The sequence below is a fragment of the Bos mutus genome, chromosome 15 (genome assembly GCF_027580195.1).
Source record: "Bos mutus isolate GX-2022 chromosome 15, NWIPB_WYAK_1.1, whole genome shotgun sequence".
NCBI classification, from domain to species: Eukaryota; Metazoa; Chordata; class Mammalia; order Artiodactyla; family Bovidae; genus Bos; species Bos mutus.
Genome location: NC_091631.1, coordinates 50,261,196 through 50,281,856, shown reverse-complemented (window position 1 = coordinate 50,281,856; position 20,661 = coordinate 50,261,196). Strand labels below are relative to the sequence as shown.

At 46.1% G+C, this 20,661-nt stretch overlaps 3 protein-coding genes across 3 annotated transcripts; 2 read left to right on the top strand and 1 right to left on the bottom strand.

The window, feature by feature from the left end:
* The first annotated feature begins 7,130 nt into the window (after positions 1-7,130).
* Positions 7,131-15,182, top strand: CENATAC (centrosomal AT-AC splicing factor). Its single transcript, XM_005897132.3, has 11 exons — positions 7,131-7,305; positions 7,447-7,610; positions 8,021-8,119; positions 10,715-10,781; positions 10,857-10,919; positions 11,231-11,295; positions 11,450-11,555; positions 12,664-12,694; positions 14,587-14,676; positions 14,754-14,886; positions 14,973-15,182. Exons 1-11 carry the CDS (start codon positions 7,186-7,188, stop codon positions 15,046-15,048), a joined length of 1,014 nt encoding a protein of 337 aa, XP_005897194.2. The 5' UTR covers positions 7,131-7,185; the 3' UTR covers positions 15,049-15,182.
* RPS25 (ribosomal protein S25) lies at positions 15,146-16,951 on the bottom strand. The gene is made up of 5 exons (XM_005897133.3): positions 16,810-16,951; positions 16,478-16,573; positions 15,759-15,942; positions 15,304-15,402; positions 15,146-15,195 (listed from the first exon to the last, which is right to left on the bottom strand). Exons 1-4 carry the CDS (start codon positions 16,810-16,812, stop codon positions 15,308-15,310), a joined length of 378 nt encoding a protein of 125 aa, XP_005897195.1. The 5' UTR covers positions 16,813-16,951; the 3' UTR covers positions 15,146-15,195; positions 15,304-15,307.
* An 81-nt stretch (positions 16,952-17,032) lies between these two features.
* On the top strand, positions 17,033-20,651 carry TRAPPC4 (trafficking protein particle complex subunit 4). The gene is given in 6 exon segments (XM_005897131.3): positions 17,033-17,498; positions 17,677-17,811; positions 17,814-17,850; positions 19,170-19,273; positions 19,903-20,029; positions 20,307-20,651. Coding segments are annotated over 6 exon segments (657 nt in total). The 5' UTR covers positions 17,033-17,323; the 3' UTR covers positions 20,386-20,651.
* The last annotated feature ends 10 nt before the right edge of the window (positions 20,652-20,661 follow it).

The window sequence follows — 20,661 nt, the reverse complement described above, 5'->3', positions numbered from 1 at the left end:
TATTCAAAAGCAGAGACATTACTTTGCCTACAAAGGTTCGTCTAGTCAAGGCTATGGTTTTTCCTGTGGTCATGTATGGATGTGAGAGCTGGACTGTGAAGAAGGCTGAGCGCCAAAGAATTGATGCTTTTGAACTGTGGTGTTGGAGAAGACTCTTGAGAGTCCCTTGGACTGCAAGGAGCTCCAACCAGTCCATTCTGAAGGAGATCAGCCCTGGGATTTCTTTGGAAGGAATGATGCTGAAGCTGAAACTCCAGTACTCTGGCCACCTCATGTGAAGAGTTGACTCATTGGAAAAGACTTTGATGCTGGGAGGGATTGGGGGCAGGAGGAGAAGGGGACGACAGAGGATGAGATTGCTGGATGGCATCACCGACTCGATGGACATGAGTCTGGGTGAACTCCGGGAGTTGGTGATGGACAGGGAGGCCTGGCATGCTGTGATTCATGGGGTCGCAAAGAGTCGGACATGACTGAGCAACTGAACTGAACTGAGGGTGTTAAGGCTAATGAAATAGAAAACCACCAAACCAAGGACTGTATAAGATCTAGTCCCCTGTCCCAGAGGCACTCACCCTCGGTGACCTTGGCAACCACTGAGGAAAATACAATGGAATAAGTCCCTTTCATGTCCAAACTCCAGAGCCTAGCATGGGGCCCATTAGGTAGTAAGAATGCTGTTTGCTATTACTTGTCACTAGTAACTTCTCTTAACAGAGTCCGTGTTCTCTGGAAGCACAGAGAAAAGAGCAATTAGCTTGAGAGGAACTGGGGAAGACTTCTCACAGAAGACACGAGCGCAGGTTTTTTTTTTTCAGGTCTGGAAAACAACAGCTAGTTCTTCTCCAGACGTGCTTAAAGGCAGCCCTGCCCTGCTGGGTCAGGGCTTTGGGCAAGCAGTAGAGGAGGCTGGGGAGGTGGGGTCGATCAGGGAAGAGAAAGTGACTGGTGCCAAGAAAGAGATGACAGACTCATGCAGATTCCCGGCTGGAGCAAGTCAAGAACTGCCTTTCTGAGACTTCCCTGGTGGACCAGTGGTTAAGACTCTGCTCAATGCAGGGGGCACAGGTTCAATCCTTGGTTGAGGGATTAAGATCCTGCATGCACGGCCAAAATAAAGTCTCCAGCCACTGGGGAAAAACAAAACAAGTATACCCCCCCTTTTTAAAAAATGTTTTTGGCTATGCTGGGCCTTCATTAGTGTGGGGGCTTTTCTCTGGATACAGAGAGCAGGGGCTTCTCATCGTGCTGGCTTTTCTTGTTGCAGAGCATGGGCTCTACGGCTCCGGCCTCAGTAGTTACAGTGCCTGGGCTCAGTAGTTGCCTCTCCCTGGCTCTAGAGCACAGGTTTAATAGTTGTGGCACACGGGTTTAGTTGCTCCACAGCATGTGGCATCTTCCCAGACCAGGGATTGAACCTGTGTCTCCTGTATTGGCAGGTAGATTCTTTACTGAGCTACCAGGGAAGCCACCAAGTCTATTCTTTGAAAAAAAGAGAACTGCCTTTCCCTGGCCCACCTAGAGTGATTTTCTCTGGACTGTCTGGATGCTGTTGTTTTGTTTTGTTTTGTTTTGTTTTAATGTGGCATCCACCAGAGGAGGGGTGGAGGGCCAGGTCATTAGTGTCATCGGCTCTGGGCCCACCCAACACGCTGCAGCCAGAGTCCCCTTACCGACCGCCCTTATCTATACAGGTCCCAGGAAGAAGAGGGTCCTGAGTCCTAAGCTCTGGTTTCAGCTGATCTGGCCTTAGCCTGCCTCACCTGTGCTATGTACACATCTTTATCCCTGTCCACATTCTTATTGATGTTTGGTTTAAGCCACAAGTGGATCCCAAAAGGCAACAGATCAGAAGGAAAGAACATACAATATAGCCTTTGTGGGAAAAGGAACTCAGAGAAAAATCTGCCTTTGCTCATTTGTTCTCTAGTAGACTATTGTACTCCTACACCTACCTCCTCCTTTTTGTTCATTCAACAACTATTCATTTTGAGCTTTCATTATGCCAGGCCCTGTGCCAGCTGCTAGGGATAGAGTGATACCCAAAATGACTCCTCCCTCACAGATAGCAACCTCCCTCACAGTCTCAAAGGATATTAAACAGACACCCTAGTAATGTACAATGATGATAAATCTTAATAAGGTAGACTTAGGTTATTGTGAGAGAGACAATATGGATACTCAACCCTAACTGAAGAGGAGGTCAGAGAAGGCCTTTCTAAGAAAGGTATTTTAACTGAGACCTGTTTAATGAGTAGCCAGGCTGAAGCATGGTAAGGAAAAGTGTTCTAGCAGAGGGAACAGAATAGACAAAGCTCAGGAGGTAGGAACCTCCTCACTTTGGCCTATTGAGAGAATGGGGATGGGCTACAGAATACGGTAATCAAGGTGATGTTGGGAAGGGAGGCAGAGACCAGACCCTTCTAAGCTATGATATGAAATTGAGAGGTTTTGTTTTTTTCCCAAGTATAGTGGAAAGTAATTGAAGTAACTGACATAACTCCATTTAATTTTTTTTTTCCTTTAATTTTTTAAATGATGCTTAGTTATTCACCGAAGGTGGCTTGTAGGGGCAAAAGTGGAAGCAGGAAGCCTGTAGGGAGATGACTGCAGAATCCAGATGGCAACAGAAAGGGGAGAAGCAGCCCAGTTTGATGCTGTAGGGTGGAGACAGAATCAACAAGTTAACAGGATTGATTAGATGCAGAAGAAGAAAATAGTGACTCTGAGGTTTTTTGTTTGAGTGATTGGGTGAATGAGTAGCAGGTGTGAGCAGTTTTGTGTTCAGAATCTGAGACATCACCGTGGTTATGTCAAGATGATTGTTGTAAGAGTTCAGAAGATAAGCCTAAGCTGAAGATGTAAACACATTTGACTGAAGGATATATAGACAGTATTTAAATCACACTCAATGTACTGATGTAGAAAGATATCCACAATGCATTTTTAGGGTGAAAAAAAACAAACAGCAGAAGAGTATGTTCGATATGATTCCAAATGTGACAGAAACTATGTTTATATAGATACACATATGTTGTTGAAGCAGAAAGTGCCTTGAAGAAAATAGATATTGAACAGTAATAGTCATCTTTGGGGACTGTAACAAAGAGATGGAGGCCAATCTTTTTTATTTACAACCTTGGTACAGTTTTTTTTTTTTTTTTAATTTTTAGAATTTTAAAATAAACTTATCCACTAGGCTGCTTTGTAGTTTGATACTATTAATTGTTAGGGAAGTATTGACTGAAACTGCCCACCTTGGCCAGGCACAATGATGACCACTTGCTTAAGTTATCTCACAACAGGAGGTCCCAGTAAGGAACATGGTGCTGCCACCAAAAACTGGGGGAGTTTGGGAGGGGCCAAAAGGAGAGAGGAGATGCCATAATATTATCCTACCAACCTCCCATAATCCTTCACACTGGAATCCATGTTGGCTGAGAGATGCATGGGCCACTAGAAAGGACCCTGAGATCAAATATGGGCCAAGCAAGATGACTGGCCAGAGACAACCTGGAAATTAATTCTATGACCATAAGTGCTAGTGGTAAAAAAAAAAAAAAAAACCCACCTGCCAGTGCGGGAGACTTAAGAGATGTGGATTCAATCCCAGGGTCAGGAAGATCCTCTGGAGGAGGGCATAGCAACCCACTCCAGTATTTTTGCCTGGAGAATCCCATGGACAGAGGAACCTGGCAGGCTACAGTCCATAGAGTAGCAAAGAGTTGTACACGAATGAAGCAACTTAGCACTAGCACCATAAAACCCTGGACTGTGAGCCAGGCGGCAGAGTAGTTCTGGATTCCCTTCCCTCCTGCTCTCTGCCCAGCTGTCCCTTCCCAATAAGGTCTCTTGCTTTGTCAGCACGTGTATTTCCTTGGGCAATTCATTTCTGAATGTGAGAAAAGAGGCCACTCTCAGGCCCTGGAGTAGGTCCCTCTTTCTGCAACATAATTAGGAGGCTGTTAGCTGCATGTTTCTGAGGCTCTTCCCAGCACAGATTACCACCCCATGGGCATGTCAACACAAGTGTTCCTGGAGTTTTGATGATTTTAACTTAATTTGACAAACATGCACTGAAGACCCTTTCTGCTAGTTCTACCAAGTCAGGCACAACCAAGACACAGTCCCTACACTTGATCTTTCAACTGTTAGATTTTCAACTGACTATTGAACAAAATGACAACAAGATGAGCAAAGGATCTTGGAATTGAAAAATTAATCCTGCAGGATCCACTCTGGTAGGCTTCACAAAAGGGGTGACATTTCATTCATTCAATCATGAATTGATCCAAGAGTTTATGAATAGACTGAGATATTACTGTGTTCCGGACAAAATCACCAGCCTTACGGAAATTCCATTCTAGTTCATATTTCACAGCAGTTTCATAGTTCTATTATATGTAATAGAATTTGTCAGGCAGAGCTGGAAAGAAGTAAATTCTAGGCTGGGGAACCAAGGGCTGGAGATGCTAAAGTGCAAAGAAGCTGTGGAACTGTAGGAATATTGCCTGGAGAAGGGGAGAGGAGTGTGGGGTATAAGACTGAGAAGGAGGTTAGGAAACTTAGTGTAAAATTTTTGCTGCAAAACTTGGATACTTCCTGAAGGCAATTTAGACATAAAATTAATCAGGAAAGTAATTTTAGAGACTACCTTCAGACCAGAGTCTGGAGGATGAATGGAGGTGAAGTACACCAGACACTTGGGAACCAGACAGAAAGATGTTACATGAATCAAAACAAGAAAGGAAGGGAATTGAAATAAAGTGTGCTCTGGGAGTGTAAAAGGTGGAGAACAGATTTTAAACATCTCAGAAATCCAATAAGACAACTTGTGCAGGGTGGATGTGGGGACTAAAGGAGTGTCAAAGATAACTCACTCCAGAACTCCAGGCTTTAACTTGGTGGTATTATTTCCTGGGAGGATGAAAACAGGGAATGATCTGAGGAGGAAGACAGTGAGTTCCATTTCACACAATCTAGTTCAAATGGCAGCCCAATAAATAGTGGTGGAGGACTTTAGGGAAACAGTTTCAAAAGCCAAACTGCAGAGGGCTGAGAAGTTAGAATTTGAAGCAGACGGTGTAGACTACCTAATGCAGTTTTGGAACAAATGATGGAGACAGATGAGATAGCTGGGTTGATGGTTGGGGTGTGACAGAATGAGAGGTATTGGTAAGTCAAGAGAAGTGATAGGTTGCCATGAGAGTGTGGTGAAAATATTTCTGGGTTCCAGTGGGTAAAGCAAAGCCAAGAGGACCTAAGACCTAGACCAGTGATTCTTTTTTTTTTTTTTTTAACAGAGATAGGTTTTTATTGTTTATTATTATTTATTTTTGGTTGTGCTGGATCTTTCTTGCTGCATGCAGACCTCTAGCTGCAGTGAGCGGGGCTACTCTGCAGTTGTGGTACATGGGCTTCTCACTGCAGTGGCTGCTTTTGCTGCGGAGCACCGGCTCTTGGCACGTGGGCTCAGTACTTGTGACACACCGGCTTAGTTGCTCCAAGGCATATGGAATCTTCCAGACCAGGGATCAAACCCATGTCCCCTGCAATGGCAGGCAGATTCCTATCCACTGTATCATCAAGGAAGTCCTAGACCAGCAATTCTTGACTGGGCATTAGAATCACCTGAAGGGCTCATTAAACCACAGATTGCTGGGCCCTACTCCAGAGTTTCCAATTAAGTAGGTCTTGGGTGGGGCCCAAGCCTTTGCATTTCTAACAAGTTCCCAGATGCTGATGCTGCTGACCTGGAGGCCACACTTTAAAGATTTTAAAATCTTTAAACAAGCAAAGTATTTAGCAGCTAGCAAATGCTGAATAATTTTCTCAGTGAATGGATAAGAGTGCTTATATTCATTCCTGCAGTTAAAGACTAGCTGGAAGGTAGCGCCACAAGGGAGGATGAAGATGGTGGTCAGAGAAGAACTTCAGAGTTTGAAGTCAGAGAAGGTGCAGTTTTTGGTGAAAAAAGTCCGGGATCACCCCTGCCAGGGGAGTGATGAGAAGTCAAGGAATTAAGAACTGCAAGGGTCACCAAAATGGATCACATCTAGTGAAGGCCTGAGTCTAAGGGGAAGCTCCAACAGGAAGTCAAGCTCTGAAGGGGAGTCTGCCTACTTCCTGGGTCTGAATTATGTAGGGTTGACTGTATACACTCAGACATTGTAACCCATCCAGGTTAATGCACCAGTACAGGTAACACACAGTCAGGGAAGCTGCAGACCCTGTGACAGCTCTGTTTGCAAGTCCTACAAGTAGAGTCTGGGCCAGGCCCCAGATATTTTGGAGGGAGCTCTAGGGTGCAGATCACAATCACAGTCTGGGGATTTCAACCCTATGAGTTCTTAAGGGAGCTAGACAGACAGGAAGGCTGTTGACTCTAGGAGAAGTGAGTGGCTTGTAAAGAATAAAGTTCCACTAGTTTAGCACGTTTATAGATTAAAGATGTCAGCAATGATTCTGAACCCCTTATAGCTTTCCCTTTACAGCTTTACAGGGGCAGCATTCAGATCGCCCCTGTCGGGGCATGGGTGTGAGTGACTAGGTCTGAGATTAGGCCATCCGCCTTGTGCTCCCAAGAGGTCACTGTGGTAAAGAGGTCACCAAGAGGTAAAGAATCTGCCGGCAATGAGGAAGACCCGGGTTCGACCCCTGTGTCAGGAAGATACCCTGGTGAAGGGAATGGTAACCCTCGCCAGTTTTCTTGCCTGGGAAATTCCATGGACAGAGGAGCCTGGTGGGCTACACTCCTTGGGATCGCAAAAGTCGGACACGACTGAAGCTACTTCAGCACGCACGCACATAGAGTTATAGTGATCACAGAGTACGTGTCAAGTTCTGGACACATACTGAGCACCCTATAAACACGAGTTACGATTTGTTACATTGTACGGGTCCTTGTCAGTGTTCCCGATACGTTTGGGGTCTCCCTTAACTATTGCAGGCGCTCTTTCCTTTCACCTTTCCCAGCCAGACAGCATTTGGCAATGCTCGTGACTGGTTGGGTTTGCGCACAGGGAGGAGCCGGGAGAAAAACGTGCGCAGCAGCGAAAGGACTTGCAGTGGCGCCTACCAGCCGCTGGGGGCCGCGGGGCCTCGGAGTTCTCCCGCCCCCAGAGGTCAGAGGTCACGGGGCCGCGAAGGAGAAGCTTTGCGTCGCGGCTTCCCAGTCCTAGGCAGATGGCGCCGGCGCAGCGTTGTCCTCTTTGCCGCCAGACTTTCTTCTGCGGTCGCGGGCACGTCTACAGTCGCAAGCACCAGCGGCAGCTGAAAGTGGCTTTGGAGCGGCTCCTGCCGCAGGTACGGACGGGAGGCTGGAGGGGACCATGGACGGCCTGGGGCGGGGCTGCGGGCGCGGCTGTGAAGGCCCGAGGGGTGGGATCTGCGGATCCTGCCGGCGTCCTACTTAGCCTGTGCGCCTTGGCATCCTCTCCGCCGCAGGTGGAGGCCGCCCGCAAGGCCGTCCGCGCCGCTCAGGTGGAGCGTTACGTGCCCGAGCACGAGCGATGGTGCTGGTGCCTGTGCTGCGGCTGTGAGGTGCGGAAACACCTGAGCCACGGAAACCTGACCGTTCTGCACGGGGGGCTGCTGGGGCATCTGGCCAGGTAAGCGCCGGCCGGAACCGCATACAGTATTGTTTATGTTAATCTATAAATGAATGGAGGGAGGCTCTAGGGTGGGTGAGAGGAAGAACGTTTTTGTGATTTGATCAGATTGGATGATTCAGTCATCTGGTAGGCATGGCCAACCCTAGGGGTAGCGGCCTTATGGTCCCAGTGGTCCCAGTGCTGGGGTGGCCTTGACTGGACAACTGGCTCAATCAAGGTTTCTTCCCATCACTCCCTGTCAGATTGTCACATTTTTATTGGAAGGGGGAAACTGGAGATCTTGAGGAAACTACTGTTAGTATTCTCAGCCTTGCCCGGAGACCCAGGTGTCAGTTTGCATTATTTATCAAATGCCATGTAATATTCTGTAATCTATCATTGAGATTACTTGTCCTTTCCATTCTCAGTCCAGAGCACAAGAAAGCAACCAACAAATTCTGGTGGGAAAACAAGGCTGAGTTCCAGATGAAAGAGAAGTTTTTGATCTCCCCCCAGGACTTTGCACGGTAAGTCATTCCTTCACATGATGAGGTAGCAGAGTGTGGATTCTTTGCATCTGTGTCAGGAGCTTCCTCTACTAATTGGACACTTTAGAAAGGACTTCATTAGTGTCCATTGTCTTTGTAGCACTCATTATTCTAGGCACCATGTTGAACACAAATGAAATATGACAAAGTCCTTGAAAGGTTTATAATCTAGTTGGTGGGGTGGGATATACAATGTATTTAGCAAGTAAGAGAGGCTTCCCTGGTAGCTTGGATGGCAAAGCGTCTGCCTACAATGCGGGAGACCCGGGTTTGATCCCTGGGTCGGGAAGATCCCCTGGAGAAGGAAATGGCAACCCACTCCAGTATTCATGCCTGGAAAATCCCATGGACTGAGGAGCCTGGTGGGCTACAGTCCATGGGATCGCAAAGAGTCGGACACGACTGAGCGACTTCTGTCTTCTCTTCTCTAGCAAATAGAGAAGTATATAATAAAAGCTGACCACAGTCAACTATTTAAATATGTGACAGACTACTAAGTTTCTTTAGAAATAAAAGATGCTTTTTATAGAGTGCAAAAATCTGATGCTCAACCAGTACCCACTTTTAATAGTTTTAACTGGCCTTGGAAGGCCCCAACTACCTGGAGTGTAGGAAGCTTGGCAGCACAGAGGGGGTGAGTTGTGACTGCCTCACAAAGAGGACTCATGCAGCCTCACATCACCACTTTGATTGGGACTGTATTGAGATTATGGAGAGTGGAACCCAAGGGGATCCCAAAGCCAGAGTTAAGAAAATACATAGTGTTTATCATTCCTTTCTACTCAGAGTGGAGAATAATGAGGAATTAAGAAGTACTTAAATGCCATCACCTTGTCTTCCCTGTTCAGACCGGGAGGAGATAAGAAACTGAGGCCAGGGACGCCCCTGGTGGTTCAGTGGTTAAGACTGCATTCCAATGCAGGGGGTTCCCATCGATCCCTGGTTGGGAGCTAAGATCTCACATGCTTTGCGGCCAAAACAGAAACAATATTGTAACAAATTAAAGACTTTAAAAAAAAGTGGTCCACATCAAAAATTTTTAAAAATTAAAAAAAGAAACAGGCCACTTACTTGTCACAGCCTGACCCAGCTCTATAGAATTTTTGGTGGATGAATAAAGGGTAGTTAGCAGAAAGGTTATAATTGAGAATTATATGGATGGACTCTCTGAACTTTTTATTTAAATATAGTTTTGATTTTTAAACTGTATAAATTTCAAGCTCACACAAGACAGGGCCAGGCCAGGCTTGACTGATTTGACCCGTAAAGATACAGATGAGCTACTTTTAGATTCAGGCAGCTTATTATTTACATAGGCAGTGAAAAGAGTAAGCCCAGAGTGCCAGCTTCCCAGGTTGTCCCACACCCCAAAAAGAACCATAGGTACAATGGTTCAAATGATACAAATAGGGCTGGGTGACTGTAGCATGAACTGTGGCATACTGTTGTTGGGGAGCCAAGACTAGACTGCAGCTCCAGGGTTTATATCTGCAGCTCTAATCTGAGAGCAGAAGGCCCCATACACCATCAGAACTGGGAGTTAATGAAAAGCTGTTTCGTAATGGCCTCCTGTGAGCAATGAGACGAATGGGAGATGGCTTCCTAGCAGTTCCTTTCAGACCTCCTGTCCTTTTGTGTTCCGGGAGGATCATGCAGACCTTCTGCCAAGACTTTGATAAGCTGCAGTTCAAGGCTTTGCCTGTAAGGATTGCCAGGGCACCATGGTAGAGCCATTCCCCTATATAAATGTTTTACATATTAAAATTAGGCAAAGACAAATCATCATATAACTTAAATTGATAACAATGACAAAAGAATAAGAATTTAAGTAACATCTTTAAAAAAAATTTTTTTTTTGGCTGCTCTGGGTCTTGGTTGCTGAGTGTGTGCTTTCTCTAGTTGTGGAGTGGGGGTTCTCTTGTTGCAGCTTACAGGCTCCACAGTGCTGGTTCAGTAGTTGCAGGGCACGAGCTTAGTTGGCTCGCATCATATGGGATCTTCCAGGACCAGGGATTGAACTGGTGTCTCCTGCATTACAAGATGGATTCTTAACCACTGGACCACCAGGGAAGCCCAGAATTCAAGTAACATTTGAAAACAAAAATCTATTTTCCAAGGACTAAAGAACTGCAAAGAAATCTTGAGCTTTGCTTAGTAGTCTTGTTGATAGTAGTACTGATATTATTCAGATACTTTTGTGTGTATTATAGGATAAAAACTACTGCAAATATATTGTGCCAGATATGGGACAATTTGGACATCAGAAAGGGTAATTGATTTTTTTAAGTATGGTAATGGTTTCATAGGCTGTTCCTTTTCCCAGGAAATGCATACTGAAAAATTTAGAATTAAGTCTCATGTTCTTGGGAGAAAGGAAAAGAGAACTGGAGCCAGTATGGCAGAATGTTAACAGTGAATCTGGGTGAGAGGTACATGGGTGTTCATTGTACTACTGAGATTTGGTTTCTGGGAGCCTGACACTATTCAGAATCCAGAGAAAAATGATCTACTGAGGATCTTTTCACAACTGGCAGGGACTGGGATTCTGGGGTGACTTGCCCCTTTCCTTTTTAGATTCAAGAAATCCATGGTGAAAAGTCTGGATTCCTATGAGGAAAAAGAAGATGAAGTGATTAAAGAGGTGAGTTAAAGGAAAGGCCTCTGAAGGACCCAGCCCCACCTTCTGGTACCTGCCTAAGTCACCCCTCTCCCACAGATGGCAGCTCAGATCCGAGAGGTGGAGCAAAGCCGGCAGGAGATGGTTCGGTCTGTCTTAGAGGTTGGTTTCCCTCGGAGGAGCCAGAGCAGTATCCAAATCCACTGATTCCTGGTTCTCCCAGGTCCAGCATTTCAACCTACCAGCTCTTCTGATGAAAAATTCATGGACTCCATCTGCTTGTCTTGAATTCCCTTCCCTGCCCACCAGGGGGCAGGCCTTATCAGTGGAGAAAATGTGGGCATGGCTGGGAGGGAGGGAGGTTGCCAGATGGGGCAGTATCCTCAATTTGTTTACTTATGGAGGTGGGGAGCATGGCCTAGGCAAATTCTTAAGCAGTCTAGACACATTTATTTTTCCTGAATCAAACTCAGCCTCAGACAGTGCCAGACCCAGAAGAGGGCTCTTCAGCACCTGGAAGCCGGAAAGGGACAAACAGGTAAAAGACTGTTAGGAAACCTCTTATTGGACATTCTGATACCTCTTAGAACGTTCTGTAACTGTGATCAGGACATGGAAACAAATCTCATTCTTGCTGTCCTCATGGCTAAAGGACCTTGTCTGCCAGCCTGGCTCCGGTTTGTCTTTTTCAGCCAAGTAGCCTCCACCTCACAGCAGCCCTCATACTTGGACCTGCCTCCAGCCCCAGAGCTTGACTGGATGGAGACAGGACAGCCTCTGACATTCATTGGCCATCAGGTACAATGGGAAAGGGCTAATACCCCCTCGGTTCCAGGACACCCATCTCCCCTGGCTTTTTTTCTTTTTACCCCCAGCCACCCCTCCCCTGGCTTTTCTGTGTATTCTGACCATTCCTGTGTTTGCAGGCTTTTCCCTCTTGCTGCCCTGTTCCACAGCATCATGTGCTCATTCCTCAGCCTCCATGGTATCCACACGACCCCCACTGTCACATAGGAGCGCCAACTCCCAAATCATCCCGTGCAGAATCCAGTTCCAGCTCAACACAGGGACACTTAGATACCCACAGGCACCTAACCCCCACCACTCCTTTCTAGTAACTGTAGACAGATTATCACCTTTTTTTCATCTCTCACATTCCCTCAATGAGTATGCCCACCTCCTTTTTTTCATCTCTCTGATTTGCTCAGTGTGTATGCCTTGTCTCCTGAATTTGGCCTCTATTTCACCTTGGAACAATCTCTACTCCTCCTGCAATCTTGTGCCAAACACGAGAAATAACCTCATCACCTGCTATCTTACATCCTATCCTCCAGCCTCCTGCTATGCTCTTTACTTTTGAACATCTATTTGCTATTTTTTTTAAACTGGGGGATAATTGCTTTACAATATGTGTTGGTTCCTGCCATACATTGTGAGTCAGCCATAACTATGTCCCCTCCCTTTTAACTTCCCTCCCACTGTCTTAAATGACATGTCTTCCTTCCCTCCTCTACTTACCCATACCTTCCCCTTCAGCTGTCACTTTTTCATGGAAAACTTATAAATGTATGTCATACCATGTAAAAAGCTGTGAATGTAATTTGTGTAATTCATACTTAGTTCTCTTCCCCAGTAATATGTACGCTCTGTGAGGAAGGGGTTTTGTTTACCTACCATGTAGTAGCACTTTATTTTGGGACATCTCCAGCCTGAGCCCTTGAGTCTGGTGGGGACGAGACTGTCCTTCAGTGATTTCCTATGCTCTGTGAGGTTTAACATAAACCCAGCGCAGCATCAGCATTGTGGCAGTGGTTCCATCCACCTCCTGTACAATTTCTTCCTCTAGGCTGAGTATCCTTATCATCTCTTGGCTTTCTTATAATTTTCCCCCCATTTTCCACTACAGGATACACCAGGAATCGGTAACATACACTCAGGTAAGGCCCATGGCAATGTTTCTCAAACTGTAAGAGGTTTTTCTTTTTGAGTTGTAGGTCTTTGACTGGTAGGAGGGTACCCGACACATATGTCAAATGCATCTAACTCAGAAAAGTAACAAACATACGTTTACCTGTTTACCAGATTTTCTTACTTTCATATTTAAGGTGTTTTAAAGTTAGTAAATGTTGGGACATGGTAATTCTTACATGGGTTTTTGTTCAACCTCTGTATTTCTTAAAATAATACTTAATATTTTTATATTAAAGAGAAACAAGAACTATAATTCTTTTATAGCAAGAATGCATGCAGTTGTGGAGACAAAATAAGGGTATCAACTAAATAGGGTTACTGTATAGCACAGGGAACTGTATTTAATATCTGAAATTACTTGCAGTTGAGGGTCAGAGTCTCTGTGCCTTACATAATGCCCACCATAGCATTAGACCTGCCACAGCCAGACAGCCTCTTTGTGTTTCAACTAAGGGAAAAAATATTTTGCCTGAAAAACACTGCAAAACTTTAGCTTAATAAACATGTTTTTCAAAAAAAGAAAAGCATCTGATGAAGAACCTGTATCTTCAATATATGAAGACCTCTCAAAACTCAGCAGGCTTCCCAGGTGGCACTACTGGTAAAGAACCTGTGTGCCAGGGCAGGAGATTGAAGAGGGATGGGTTTGATCCCTGGGTTGGGAAGATCCCCTGCAAGGGTCATGGCAGCTCACTCCAGTATTCTTGCCTGGAAAACCCCAGGGACAGAGGAGCCCAGTGCGCTACAGTCCAGAGTCAGACACAACTCAAGTAACTTAAGCATAGCACAAAACTCAGTAAAGGCATATAAAAAGTTGGTCATCAAAACAGCTATAACTATGGACTTATCTGGTGCTTCAGTGGTTAAGGGTCTGCACTCAATGCACGGGGTGTGGGTTTGATCCCTGGACAAGGAATGAGTTGACCATGTCACACAGCAAAAAAAAAAAATGTATGTATGCAGAACTCTTCAGAGAAGGCAATGGCACCCCACTCCAGTACTCTTGCCTGGAAAATCCCATGGATGGAGGAGCCTGGTAGGCTGCAGTCCATGGGGTTTCGATGAGTCAGACACACCTGAGCGACTTCACTTTCACTTTCATGCATTGGAGAAGGAAATGGCAACCCACTCCAGTGTTCTTGCTTGAAGAATCCCAGGGACGGGGGGGCCTGGTGGGCTGCCGTCTCTGGGGTCGCACAGAGTCAGACACGACTGAAGCAACTGAGCAGCAGAACTCTCATAGACTGCTGATGAGAATGCAAAATGGCGTAACTACTTGGGAAGAGTTTAGCAGTTTCTTTAAAAGTTGAAAAAATCTAAATGTGCCCCAACAAATCTGAACAATTCAACGGATACTCAACAAGGAAGGAATGACTGATACCTGCAACACACAATCTCAGAATAACTGCTAAAAGGTAGACAAGAGTGCACATTATATTCCATTTATGCAAAATTATAGAAGAGGCAAACGAATCTATAGCAACAGAACACACATCAGTGGTTGCCTGGGCCTGGGAAAGGGGTATAAAGGAGGTGTGCTAAAAAATAATTTAAAGGGGCACAAGGATACCCGGTGTGATTTTTACCCCAAACATTTCAAATTCTACACTTTAAATGTGTGGTTTGTTTATGTCATGCCTCCAATAAGCTTGCTGCTGCTGCTCAGTTGCTTCAGTCATGTCTGACTCTGTGCGACCCCAGAGACGGCAGCCCACCAGGCTCCCCGGTCCCTGGGATTCTCCAGGCAAGAACACGAGTGGGTTGCCATTTCCTTCTCCAATAAGCTGAAGCCCCTCTAATTCCCATGGTCCATAACTCAAGTGTCTTCATTTCTGCTTAAAGGGTCTTCCTTTTCCAGGTGCCACACCTCCCTGGATGGTCCAAGATGAGGACTGTAGCTCTGGGAACCAACAAATAGGACCCTCCTATGAAGAGTTTCTTAAAGAAAGTAAGTTAATACAGGAATGGTGATAGAGGCTTCCTACTCTGTAAGTCTTCCTACTCAAATAAAACTGCTCATTGTAGAGGAAAAACAGAAACTGAAGAAACTCCCACCAGACAGAGTTGGGGCCAACTTTGACCACAGCTCCAGCACCAGTGCCGGCTGGCTGCCCTCTTTTGGCCGGGTCTGGAATAATGGACGCCGCTGGCAATCCAGGTACCAGCCCAGTGTCAGGACCTCAACCTGCTCCCCCCATGTGGAGATTTCACTCTTTGTGCTGCTAACCTTTCATTTCTTTTCAGGCATCAATTCAAAACTGAAGCTGCAGCAAGAAACAAACAGCAGTCACATAAAGGAAAAACGCTAATGGCTTCCTGATGTATTTCCAACCACCATAAAGTTCAAAGCCAAGGCAACAAATCTGTTATATGCTATTATCCTATAACTACCTTTCTTAGGAACCAGACAAACCCACTTATTTGATGTAATAAAGTTTTATTTTTCAAAATGTACAGCTGGTGGGACCTGTTTAAAAAAAGAAAAAAAAAAAATCAAATCAGAATGACAGACCCTTGTGAAGGGGATGTGTACTTCGTATAGGAGCCCCAGGTTCACAAATCTTCACCAGCTCACCTGTTCATGCATCTTCACCAGCAGCTGGGGCATCTCCACCCTTGGTGTTTCTGGTGTAAATCACTTGAGCTCTGTGCTTTGAAACCAATTTAATAAGTCCTAGGAAGAAAGGACAAAATTTTCACACAAAAGTACTATAAAAACTCAACAAACTAAAAATGCTCAATTTAAGCATGACTTTAGGAGACATGCCTACATTTCTTGCTGATAATCTAATCGGACTCACCCCTTAAAAAGAAGGGACTCATTACCTGCTCTTGGGATGGCTACCCTCACAACACTTTACTGTAATCTGAAAATCACTGTTTCCACTGTTAGGCACTACCAATAGTCTAGATTACATGCTAGAATTGTATTGCTAACTTCTAACCTACTGCATTTAAAATGGCTAACATGGTCAGCCCAAACAAAGGTGCAAAAAGCATACAAGCCAGTACAACACACTCTCCTCTCACCTTTACTAAGGAGTTCCTGAAGGGCTGCTCTGGCCAGGGAACCACGAATCTTCAGTCTCTCAGAGACGACAGCTGGAGTTATAAGCTTATAGTTGGGAACTTCTTTACAGAGTTTGTCATATGTTGCTTTGTCAAACAAGACTAGGTTATTGAGTTTGTCCCGAACTTTGCCTTTGGACCACTTCTGCTCACCAAAAAAAGTAAAAAAAAAAAAAAAAAAAATCAGTGCTCTCCAAAGAACCAGTATTTCCCTTCTCCGGAACAACCTGACTCAAAGAACTGTTATACGGTTGCACAGCTATACAAGAGTGGGTCTGTCCCTTGGCTGCAGAAACCTATAAAATTCAGAATCTGCAAACACTCAGCAAATTAAGGTTGAAATAACTATAGAGCCAAGTTCAAAGTAAAAGAGACTTTGGTTACTGCTGAAGGCGTTGGAGACACTACGTTGGTGGGAAAATAAACTATCTTTGAGGCTTTCGGATATTGGCTGAGCCCCACTAGCCCAATTAAAGTAGCTCAGTATACACTTTGTCATTTCCGAGTAGCATATACACCCCCGTTCTTTATGAGAGTCAAAACCAAAACGGTGATGTGAGTATAAACTCTTATTAACCTGACTCTAAACCCCACAACCTTACAAGCCATTTGCTACAGTATACGGAAATGAGACTAGACGTCCCCAACATCCCTCACCGTTTGAGGAGCTTTACTCCTACCTTCTTTTTGGCCTTGCCCCCAGATTTGTTCACTGGATCTTTGTCTTTCTTGGCCGACTTTCCGGCATCTTTCTTCTTCTTGTCGTCCTTGGGCGGCTGTAGGAGAAAAACCGGAATGCGGCCAGGTCACAGGCAGCCCTCCACGCTCCCGCTACTCCTTCGCCCCCCACCCTGCCTAGACTCCACTACCGGAGCACATGGGGCAAGCTACAGCCCTCCCATCTTCACACGTGGCCCGACAGTTATGTAAGCCCTCCTCCGATGCTGCCCCAAACGCGCGCCGGCACCGCCCGCTCCCAGAACCACGCCAGCTTCCCCTACCCCAAGCTCACCATAGCGAAGCCCGGAGAGCAGCTGCAGCCACTGCAGCCTCGCTAAGATGTCGGACAAAAAGGAAATGCGCCCTGCGAGCAAGCCCAGAAACCTCCGGCCGCAGCGATTGCTTCCGGGACAAGGGGCGGAGCCACGCACAGGAAGTTCGGAGAAGCAGGTCGGGCTCAGACCGGAACTGGCTGCCGGAAGTAGGGTCAGCCTCCAGAACGTCACACTCTCGGCGTTATCCCTGGCTTTTCGATTTTGCAGCCAGTTGAGAGGTTATATTTTATACTTTCCTGGCGCTAAGATCCGGTAAAAAGGAAAGGAGAACAATTTTATAGGTCCCGGAAACTAAAGTCCCTGTGTTAGTGACACCCAGGCGTGCTCCAAGTGCTCAAGCGCCTCAGCGGGCCCCGCGGGCCTGGGAAGGGAAGCGAGGCCTGGAGCGCCGAGGGCGGGCCCCGTGCTGCGCGTCCGGGGCGGGGTCGGGAGAAAGAGGCGTATCCTAGTCCGGCAGCCTCGGCGGCAGCTATGGCGATTTTCAGTGTTTATGTGGTGAACAAAGCTGGCGGCCTTATTTACCAGTTGGACAGCTACGCCCCACGGGCCGAGGCTGAGAAAACTTTCAGTTACCCGTTGGATCTGCTACTTAAGCTGCACGACGAGCGTGTGCTGGTAGCTTTCGGCCAGCGAGACGGCATCCGGGGTGGGTTAGGCTCGATCCCGGGGCGCGGGTGGGTGGGGGTGGGGAGGCGGGGCCAGGTGCTGCCTAGGTGGGCCGCTATCTCTGGGCGGGGGAGCGGATGAAGTTGGGAACCGGGTAATTTGTACCGTTGGCGGGATCCGCAGTCAGGCTTGGTTGACGGTTAGCTTCGCCATTGCAGTGGGCCACGCAGTGCTGGCTATCAATGGTGTGGACGTGAATGGCAAGTATACGGCCGATGGGAAAGAGGTGCTGGAGTACCTGGGCAACCCTGCTAACTACCCGGTGTCCATTCGATTCGGCCGCCCTCGCCTCACCTCAATGAGAAGCTCATGCTGGCCTCGATGTTCCACTCGTAAGTCCCACAACTCTTCCTAGATTCTGTCCGTCTACTCTTGGCTCATAGGCTGACTGGATTAGTGTAATTCTGCGCTCAGAGACTTGCTGACTGGCGGTGCTTACCTTTCTCTAAAAAAGTAACACAGTCCCTCAGCTGTGTCCCACGCTTTGTGACCCGCCCCCCCACCCGCCATGGACTGTAGCCCACCAGACTCCTCTGTCCATGGAGTTCTCTAGACAAGAATACTGGAATGGGTAGCTATTCTCTTCTCCAGGGGATCTTCCCTACCCAGGGATGGAACCTGGGTCTCCTGCATTGCAGAGGGATTCTTTACCATTTATTTGAGCCACCAGAAACGCCCCATCTACATAAATCCATTCCATAATTGTGGGAGATTTTATTCCTTGGCTAAACCTTTGCTTGTTTTTCTGATTGAGCTTGAGTAATAGAAGAAAATTCATATTTATGACTGGGGTCAGAGCAGTCCTTATCAATTGGCCAGGTGAGTGGAGTCCATCTAGTCATACCAAGAGTGACCTGAACATAACTATAATTTTTTTTAAAGTAAATTTTCTCAGGGCCAGCCAGTTAGAGCATTTGAGGGGAGAAATCCACTAAGGTAACCCAGAACTACTAGACATAGGTAATTGGTCACAAACCCAACAGTTGGGTTGATTTCTGAAACTAGCATAGGATCATGCCCACGATAGAAAAACATTTGATTTGTATGCCAAGGTTCATGAAGTCAAGAAAATATAAATGATCGTACAAGTCGTGTCAAGGATTTGGGGCAAGTTGTCCACCTCCAGTGTCTTCTGTTCTTGGTGTGAGTGTAGGGTCCCATCAGCCTTCTCTGCCTCCTCCTAAATCATCAGTTCTGTGTCATGAAAAGAATTGATCCAGTATGACTAGGCTTTAGGTAATGCTGGCAGTGGTGTGATTTTGTTTGCCTAAGTCACCTTCTCTTTCCTGAGTTTTAATGTGTTCATCTTTAAAGTAAGGTGATTAAATGATCTTCAAGATCCTTTTCTGCTGTCAGTTGTATTATAAGATGGGTTGGATATGCATAGTCAGCTGGTGGGTAAACATGGCACGTAATCCGAGTGTTAATTTTACCCAAAGTTTTCAATGTATTATGTTTTGTAGCAAAGTATGAATGTAAAATACATGTAGAATTCAAATGGATTCTTAGGAAATTTTGATACTGCTGTTTCTATTTCAAGTTGTAATTTAAGTGTTCAGAAGATAAGGGTCACCTGGGTGGAAAAGTTTGAAAAGCACTCCTCCCATATAGCGATGAGGTACATTCCCAACTTTGCCTTTCTTGCAAATAGGCTGTTCGCAATCGGCTCCCAGCTGTCTCCTGAACAGGGCAGCTCAGGCATTGAGATGCTGGAGACAGATACATTCAAACTGCACTGCTTCCAGACACTGACAGGTACGCGCTTCCAAACAGGTCAGAGACATGCGATGGGTCTGGTTGGAGGAAGGCATTGACCAAAGTTGGCTCTGGTAAGCAAGGGGGTGGTGGTTAGCCTTTTCTGGGACAAGTGCACAGTTATTTGTTTTGTGAATCTAAAGCCAATATTTAATCTTGACGGCAGTTTTGTCCATGCTCAGCCCTCGTTATCCTGTGCGCAGATAAACTCACCTTAGTGTTCTCTCAAGTTGCACACATTTTGGAAGGTGTAAGTGTTGTTCCAAAATGAAACTGGAATGCCAGTTGAAATGGCCTTTGGATCCTGAGTGGCATGTCCTCACTTCGTGAAGGCAGAGCACTGAAAACTGCCTGAGTTTGTTCCCTGCCTGGCGCTTTCTGCTGAGGGGCACCCAGGCCAGAAGTAAGCGACAGAGCTAGAACCCAAAGCCTAGTCACTCAATCAGCTGGGTGGTGCTATAAAGTCATTTCACTTCTCTGCTCTCACCTGTAGATTCAAAGGCTTGCTTTTCATGTTTTATGGGGCAATAAGGATAAAATAAAAATGAGCATATAAAGTGCTGTACAAACAGGACAATATTATTTGCTGATTCTCTACCCTTTGGTAATCATTCATGGTCCCTCTCCAGGGATAAAGTTTGTGGTGCTGGCGGATCCTAGACAGGCTGGGATAGATTCTCTTCTCCGAAAAATTTATGAGATTTATTCAGATTTTGCCCTGAAGAATCCATTTTACTCCCTGGAAATGCCCATCAGGTAAGCCGTCCCAGTCTGTAGATTCTGGTCAAAGCCTCCTTGTTTCCTTTCCCTGTATTTTCTTCCCCAGTGTCATTTTGAAGTGTAATAGAATTATTTTTAAATAAAACAAAAGTAACTAGCCTTTCACTTACTTATTCTTTGAGAAAGCAAGGACTTTCCTTGAGGTTCATGGCCTTCAAGCAGAGTTTCCACTGGCTGTGCCTCTGTACCCACGGCGGGGAGAGAGCCAGGCCTAACACTTTGTCCTTACTTGTGCCTCCTGGGCCTGGCGTAGGTGTGAACTGTTTGACCAGAACCTGAAGTTAGCCCTGGAGGTGGCAGAGAAGGCTGGAACCTTTGGACCTGGGTCTTAGGCTGAACCTGCAGTGGACCCCACCAAATTCTTAAGAGATCCTACAGCAGGAATCCTGCGGTTTCCACTTTGATGGAGATCCTGGCAGCATTGTTATTGCACTTGAAAATGGGAGGATGCTGAGCCTGATGACATGTTCTGATCCCGAGCCTTAATACCATTCTCTCTTTCCTCCTATATCTATCATGGTCCTACTTCCCAACTCTATACAAATTATTTATAGGAGGTAGGCCCATAAATGTTGTAATAAACATTCCTTTGAGCTCAGTGTTTGCTA